The 8,009-nt window shown below is 36.8% G+C and overlaps 1 protein-coding gene across 2 annotated transcripts; it reads left to right on the forward strand.

The window, feature by feature from the left end:
- The first annotated feature begins 689 nt into the window (after positions 1–689).
- Positions 690–7,207, forward strand: LOC131362804 (macrophage mannose receptor 1-like). Of its 2 annotated transcripts, none has more exons than XM_058405093.1 (6): positions 690–764; positions 4,702–4,767; positions 5,111–5,470; positions 5,755–6,087; positions 6,185–6,276; positions 6,452–7,139. In XM_058405093.1, the coding sequence occupies exons 2-6, from the start codon at positions 4,731–4,733 to the stop codon at positions 6,587–6,589; spliced, it is 960 nt and encodes a 319-aa protein (XP_058261076.1). In that variant the 5' UTR covers positions 690–764; positions 4,702–4,730; the 3' UTR covers positions 6,590–7,139. The 2 variants fall into 2 exon arrangements, with proteins under 2 accessions (XP_058261076.1, XP_058261077.1); XM_058405094.1 differs by having other exon boundaries at positions 706–764; positions 5,155–5,470; positions 6,452–7,207.
- Positions 7,208–8,009: the final 802 nt, after the last annotated feature.

Below are 8,009 nucleotides of genomic sequence, written 5' to 3' on the forward strand. Positions count from 1 at the left end.
AGGTCTGTAGCGATTGACTCTGCAGAAAGTTGGCGACCTCTTCGCACTATGTGCCTCAGCATCCGCTGACCCCGCTCCGTCAGTTTACGTGGCCTACCACTTCGTGGCTGAGTTGCTGTCGTTCCCAAACACTTCCATGTTCTTATAATACAGCTGACAGTTGACTGTGGAATATTTAGGAGCGAGGAAATTTCACGACTGGATTTGTTGCACAGGTGGCATCCTATCACAGTTCCACGCTGGAATTCACTGAGCTCCTGAGAGCGACCCATTCTTTCACAAATGTTTGTAAAAACAGTCTGCATGCCTAGGTGCTTGATTTTATACACCTGTGGCCATGGAAGTGATTGGAACACCTGATTCTGATTATTTGGATGGGTGAGCGAATACTTTTGGCAATATAGTGTATTTCCAAGATTTTAATTCAACTTGTTTTATGTAAGATCACATACTTATTTTTAATGAAGTCACATAATTTTAGATAAGGGACACTATGGTACTGAACTAAATAAAAAGCCATTATAAAGTCCTACTTGAAAAGCAAATAAATAATTAGACTAACCACTTGAGATGGTTTGAACAGTGCCACATATAGAAACTGAAAAGGAAATCGGATTTTCAAAAATGGACCTGTTGCTATCACATGGGTAAGAAGGACAGCTGTTTTGCATGAGGCATTTTATGAATGGCAGATAGACTTGTTAGAGACTAGAAGCAGCACAGAAGACACAAAGAGGTTCTTCATCATCTCCTTCATAGTACAGGTCAGTATCAGTAATGGACTCTTTAGTTATTTTCTAACATTTTAGGCTAACCCAAAATTGTAGTTGCTATCTTTGCTTTTCTCTTTTACAGAATGTGAGGTGTTTTAAAGGGCAAAGTCCAGCCCCCTCACATCCCACCATATTCTCAGTCTATAGGGGAAAATGTTAAGGTGTTAAGAGTTAAGTAGTTAAGCAGGCTGTTTATTATTATTATTATTATTATTATTATTATTATTATTATTATTATTATTATTATTATTATTATTATTATTGCTTATTTGGGATAAACAACAAAGTTTAAAATTAAATTAGTATTTATCTCTATCTTTGTATATTTCTGTAAAGCTGCTTCGAGACAAGGCCTATTGTTAAAAGTGCTATACAAATAAATTTACTTGAAATAGTAGTAGCAGCAACAGCATTTGTAGTACCATGGGTAGAAATGATTTTACTACTACTATTACTATCACCATTCTTCATTCTTCTTCTTCTTCTTTTTCCTCTTATTATTATTATTATTATTATTATTATTATTATTATTATCAATAATAATGTCATTGCTCTCAGGCACACTCAACTACACCTTCTATAGCAATCACAGTAATTACTGTAACAATGATATTAACAATATTTGATCTAGTGGATGCAGGACCTTGTGTGGTACACATCAAAGATATAAATAAATAATTGAATAAATCTACAACTGTAGAAAGAAAATTATCTAATCACACTCTCCAGTGTCACCAAGATAAGGATAGGTTCCATTTTTATCCTAATTCCTCTCAAGTTTTCTTCCTCATATTGCCTCAGGGACTTTTACCTTCAACATGAATGCCCTAGGCTTGCTCATTAGGGATAAACATAAATGTAAATTTTAAACCTTTTATTCTGAATTTTTATATTTCTCTAAAGCTGCTTTGAGACAACGTCCATTGTTAAAAACTCTATATAAATAGTTGGTGCCTTCAGTGCTCCCCCCCACTCAATTCAAATTTTATTAGTCACATACAACCATTTACAGTACAATGGGCAGTTAAATGACTGTCTGTTACATAAAAATAGAATTTCATAAGCCAAATTTTACTTGTATACAAAAAATTCTAAAAAGCAAACTGATTTAAAAGATAGATGACATCAGCTGTATGGACTATATCCTGGCCTTTACTATATTATAGTTCATGTTGTCAATAGTGACACCAAGTGGCCGCTTGAGAGAACTGTGTTACCTTTAATAATACATCAGCCATTTTGAATTTCAGAGCTCATGGTACAGAGTAACAAAGTATATCCATGCCCATCCTTTTTGTATTTGGCTCTTGAGAATGCAAAATCTTTTCACAAATTGATCTTCAGTAAAGAGATTGTGGATCCAACCTTCACCTACAACCTTTACTGGGTTTATTTAGCTCTGCCACTCAAAATGCAATTATGTGTAATATGCTGCTGTGTAGCAACAGGTAATTGCTAAGATGTATAATAAATATTTATGAATAAAGGGAAATATGGATATATTAACAGGAATTTAAGGGTTTGTTGTACAAACAAATCCAAACTCTAGTCTTAGATATTTCCTGATTTAGGACCCAAATGGCCTGAAGAAAGAAGCTCATCCTCATTTTCTCTATGCTGTTTTCAGGGAGCTGTAAAGTTTCCCTGACTTTTTTTGTTTACATGTTTAGGTAGGTGGTATGTGTCAAAGTAATATCCACATGTACTCAAGAACTGAAGGTTTTGCAGCAAAACTTTGTCCAGAGCATCACACTGCCTCCACAGGATTGCCCCATACAGCCTCCTGGTGCCATCTTTTCTCCATATTGTGTAACCAGTATCTTTTGTGCACCTTATGAGTTGAGCATTAGTGTAATTTCTGAATTTATTATAGATATAAAAAAAACCTGGTGAAGCCATCAAATGTTTAACTGTGGAGCTTTGTAAGAAAAAGCTCTGCCCCCTGCAGAAGCCTTTAGTACTTGTGGAACTGACAAATAGCCTGCACCTTTTGATTGACTTAAGCATGGTGGATCATAAAAAACCAAGATCGCTCAGGTACTGTGGTGCGAGACCATTCAGTGATTTATAGGTCAGTATAACTGCTGCTGAATGTTTATTGATGCCTTAATCCTTAATGTCTTCTCTCAAGGGTCAGTACCGTCATCATAGACACCATAAGGACACAGTGAAAAACTGAAATAAATAAAAATGACATACATTTTCTGTCCGTGAATACACAATAGATAAATTTATAAATTAATGAACAAACCTAAAAATAAACAAACATACCATGTGCGAATTCCAGTCAAAGCTTCAGGAGACATTAGAAGACATTTTCCAACAAGATATTCATAACAATTAAACACTTCTTATTCTGTATGCATGTTTCCAGTATTCAAAACTAGCCTGATCACATGACAGGTTCATGTGATCATATCTTCATATCTTCATATCTTCATATCTTCTGGTTTTGGTTAGGACTCTAGCTGCTGCATTCTGGACTAACTGGAGCTTGTTTATGCTCCTACTGGAACAGTTAATGAAAGACTGGAGTCAATAATCACATCAAGGTCCTTTGCAGCACTGTCTTTGTGCTATGATGTGGCCTAAATCCTGACTTATACAGTTCATGAATGTTATTAATATGTAGATCTGAGCATAAATGCTATGCCACAGCATTTCTGGGATCTTGAAAAAATGGGGGCGTTCGATATTTGCCTGTAGTTGGACAGCGGATGGGGTGGAGGTTGGGTTTTACCAGGGTTTTAATAACTGCTTGTTTAAAGGATCTACAGGATCTATTTAGCTATCAAATTGCCTGGTTTTAAAATAATTGTCTGAATTTTTTCAATAATTCACATTTTACACCTCTACAGTAGTAGATGTAAATGTATGTTTAACATGGTAACATAGTAAAGTATATATATCGTGTCTAAGACACAATTTAAATAAAACAAGGTAATTGTCTGAGACAGCTTCAGACAGAGAAAATGTGATTATATTTTTATATTTAATCTGAATGTTAGAATGACCTCCATTATGAGTGGGTCCTATTATGCTCTAAATAACGCCCACTGAATCTAAGGTGGACACAACTCAAGGTTCAAGTTCAAGGTTTTTTGTCAACGTCACCATATGTGCAGACATACAGAGGAATTGAAATACAGTTTCTCTTCTCTCTTATCAAGTGTTTACATTGTCAATACAGTCAGTGCAACATAGAACAGAAGGTAACAGCAGTGTACTTATAATAAATAGATATAAATAAACAGAGTGAAAATATATTGCAAACATCTGACTGAATATAAATCTGAGTAATGTAAACAGTGAATTATTTTAAATATACAAATAGTTCAGCATCCTGACAGCCTGATGGACGAAGCTGTTAGAAAGTCTTGTGGAACAAGTCTGGAGGCTCAGGTACATTCTCCCTGAAGGCAGTATGCTGAAGTGGAGGTTAGATGGGTGTGAACCATCTGCATCGATGCTGATGGCTCTGCTAGTGAGGCAGGTGTTGAAGATGTCCACAAGGGAGGGCAGAGAGACACTGATCATGATCTTGACAGGAGGCAGTGCAGCCTTCCTACCACACAGTGATGCAACTGGTGAGAATGCTCCCAATGGTGCCCCAGTAGAAGGAACACATGATAGGAGGAGCTTTTATTAGTTTGCTAAGGAAGTAGAGCCATGACTGAGCTTTCTTGGCCAGCGATGTGGAGTTCGTCATCCAGGAGAGGTCTTCAGAGGTCCTCACTCCTGTTCTCGGAGTGTTTTCTGACTTATCAAAATGAATATTAAAGTCTCCCATAATTAAATCTAGGTTTGAAAATAAATCTGTAAATTCACAGAGGAATTAAAAATATGGCTCTGGGCGTAATGTCACTATTTTAATTAATAGTGTTAGAAGATTTTAACTCACACTTTCTCATTAACATTTACCTTTCAGATTTTGAGTACCCCAGCAAAACACAAGTTATGAAGAGTTGTCTGATTTTACTCCTGTTTATAACAGGTAAGAAATGATCTGAGAGAGAAAGTGAAAGAGGCAAAGGAGACTGCATGTCTGTGTGCTTGATTTTAATGTCTCTGTTAGCAATTGTTGTGACTCAGCAGTTAAGGCTCTGGGTTGCTGATCAGATGGTCAGTGATTCAAGCACTGTCAAGCTGCCACAATTGGGCCCATGAGCTTACGGGGTTCCAAATCACTGTTTGGTGTAAACATATGAGAGAAATACCTTTCATGTTGAAAAGATTGAACCCGAACGTTAGTAGTAAAACAGTCAACTTTTAACAGTTTAACAACTTTTAACCTGCAGTTTTAACACTCATGAAACCTTTATAACGCTCTTCCACAGTTGTTGTCCCTTTTGTCCCTCGTAAGTACTATCTGATCCAGCAGGGGAAAACCTGGAGTGATGCTCAGGCTTACTGCAGAGCCACACACACTGACCTGGCTATCTTCGACAGTAATGACAACATGATCCGACTTCAGAATGAAGCACAGACACAAACATTCAGTTCTGATGCTTGGATTGGGCTGTACAATGACATCAACAGCTGGCGCTGGTCCATGGGAAATGAACCAGTGGGAAATATGAGATGGAAACCAGGTGATCCCAACAACAAGGGTGGAAATCAGGTGTGTGGTGCAATGTCTCCCTTCGGATGGTGGGATCTGGACTGTAAATCCCTATATCCCTCTGTCTGTTTTGATGGTAAGAATCTACATATACACACTGAATTGAAGGGGCAATTTTAACAGAATATCTTAGAACACATTTCATACTTGTATTTATGAACTTTCACATTTCAGCCACTTAGGAAATATTTACTTGTTCAGTGTACCCAGATCTAAATGTGTGCTATGTTCTGGCTGTACTGTCAAATTTTGAGAAATTTCCTTTAAGGGTATTAATGTTTAATCTGTATAGTTTTTATTTTTGGAAGTATTAACATTGTCTGAATACTCACATTTCATCATGTGTTTTTATTCTCACAGACAGTAAAACTGGAAATCAGCAGTACATTTACATTTCTACTACTATGGCATGGCGTGACGCTCAGGCTTACTGTAGACTGCATCACACAGACTTGGCCAGCTCCAGAGATGCAACTGAAGACTCAGTTATTATGGGACTGACTTCTGGCAACACTTGGTTTGGTCTGTTCAGAGACTTCTGGAAGTGGACAGACAAAACCAATTTCTCTACCATCAGCTGGATGACTGGAAAACCTGATAATGCCCTGTGGCAAGAAAACTGTGGTTATTTAAGTAACGGTCAGGCTGCTGATGCACTGTGTTCAGACATAATGCCTTTCTTCTGTTACTCAGGTGAGTTAATGTTTTATTCAGTCTGTATATAGGAAAATTAAACTGAATTCAGAATGACAGTTTAACTGTTTGTTATTGTTTGTGTTTCTGCATTTAGTAATCAGTGGACAACAACAAATAGTAAGAGTGAAGGTTCAATCCAATGAGGATGTGAATGATCCTGGAGTGAAGGAAGCCATCTTGGAGCAGGTGGGTCTCATCCTCCACAAGTCTTATAATGGACATTTCCCAGTATTCATCAAACTCTGGCACATAAAATCTGTACTGTAATTAGATTCTGACTAATGTTTTCAGTTTCTGTATCATTTTCCACAGGATAGTATCCTGCATTATTTAGTAATAAAAGTCTTTTTCTGTTCCTCAGATCAACCAGAAGCTGAAGGATCGTTTGAACACAGAGAACATCACAGTGAAATGGCGCAAACAACCAGATGGATTTGTGTTTCACAAGGAGAAAGAAGAAAAAAATACTACAGTAGTAAATGAAAAGTGTGACCTCTAAATCTGTTACTTTAAATTTAATTTTAAGTTATATTTAGATTCATGCATATTAGCATAATAAGTATATGATGTTAAATCTCTTCACATAACTAGAAGTCAATAAGGAATGTATATTAATACCTGCTTTTAGATTCTATTATAATGAAAAAATGTGGAAACTTCTCATAACACATCTGCTTTACATTTAACTGTCTCCTGATAACATCAGTTGTAATTACTGTACCTCTGTACACTATAATAAGGGATGTGAGCTTTAGAGGATGCAGAGATTCAAAGCTAGTTGATATTAAATACTGACAAAAAGGCAGCAAGTCTTTTGAAAACAACCTGGCTGTGAGTAGTTATTTTCACATATGTATATTATTTTGTCATTATTTTATTGTCACAGTGCATTTAGAGCCAGAACACCAGAGGGAGCTATCACCCGAGTATTAATTGCTACGAACTCATTTCCGGTTCTCTAGGGCTTTAAAGCAGCGTGCTCCCTCCGTTCCATGCAAAGTATCGTTCCAAGCCATGTTATATTTGCTGACTAGATTGCTATGTGTATGAACCTTGCCTGTTCCATAGTAGACTACGAGTTTCGCTTTTGTGTTTCTGTTTCTGTTTCTAGTATTTGCTTTCCGGTTTTGACCTTTTGCCTTGCCTTCTCGACTACGATCAGCGGTGATTCTAGGATTTTCATTTAAGGGGGGGCTCAGCCCCCAATGAGGGTATAATGGTAAATAAATAAATAAAATAAAATAAACGTTTGACTAACAGGGTAGGATGGTAAACTTATTGCAGCATTCCACTGTATTGCATAGATGTGTATAACGTTTGAGTACTGAATAAGCCAAAGTCTTCCTGATCACACACACACACACACACACACATACACACACACACACACACATACACACACATACACACACACACATACACACACACACACATACACACACACACACACACATACACACGTCCTCTGATCCTTGCTCTGTGACGCCGCGGTCTGCGGATTGAAGAACGTGCTGAAAGACGGGAAGGAGCTGAAGAGCCGCCGTGTTCATATGAAATTTAAAGGGGACTGAGGAGATCACCAATTTGTGTACAATTTATGGAGAATCAAAGAATTTTAGGGGGGCTGAGTGGAAATGACTACATGACTACGATTATTTCCTGCTGTTTATATATAAAGATCTGCATATGGATTCTAATGCTCCAGTCTCTGACGAGTCCTTACATTTATTAGATTTGTATTATACTTTGCACATTTATTTATTTACTTATCTTGCTATTTATCATTTTATTTATTTATAAAATATAAATTTACAATATTATTTTGTCTGTCTTCTGTACAATCTCAGTTATTCATTTACAGAAAAAATATGCTTACTGATGTCCTTCGTGTATTGATGTGTGTAGTGTAGCAGATTCAG

The sequence above is a fragment of the Hemibagrus wyckioides genome, linkage group LG12 (genome assembly GCF_019097595.1).
Source record: "Hemibagrus wyckioides isolate EC202008001 linkage group LG12, SWU_Hwy_1.0, whole genome shotgun sequence".
NCBI classification, from domain to species: Eukaryota; Metazoa; Chordata; class Actinopteri; order Siluriformes; family Bagridae; genus Hemibagrus; species Hemibagrus wyckioides.

What these genes read in the sequence shown, in the direction of transcription:
- LOC131362804 (XM_058405093.1), top strand. Translation starts at nt 4,731, where the DNA reads ATGAAGAGTTGTCTGATTTTACTCCTGTTTATAACAG. An exon ending in TTTACTCCTGTTTATAACAG is followed by an intron (nt 4,768 to 5,110) that starts GTAAGAAATGAT and finishes GCTCTTCCACAG; the next exon opens with TTGTTGTCCCTTTTGTCCCT. An exon ending in GCCTTTCTTCTGTTACTCAG is followed by an intron (nt 6,088 to 6,184) that starts GTGAGTTAATGT and finishes TTCTGCATTTAG; the next exon opens with TAATCAGTGGACAACAACAA.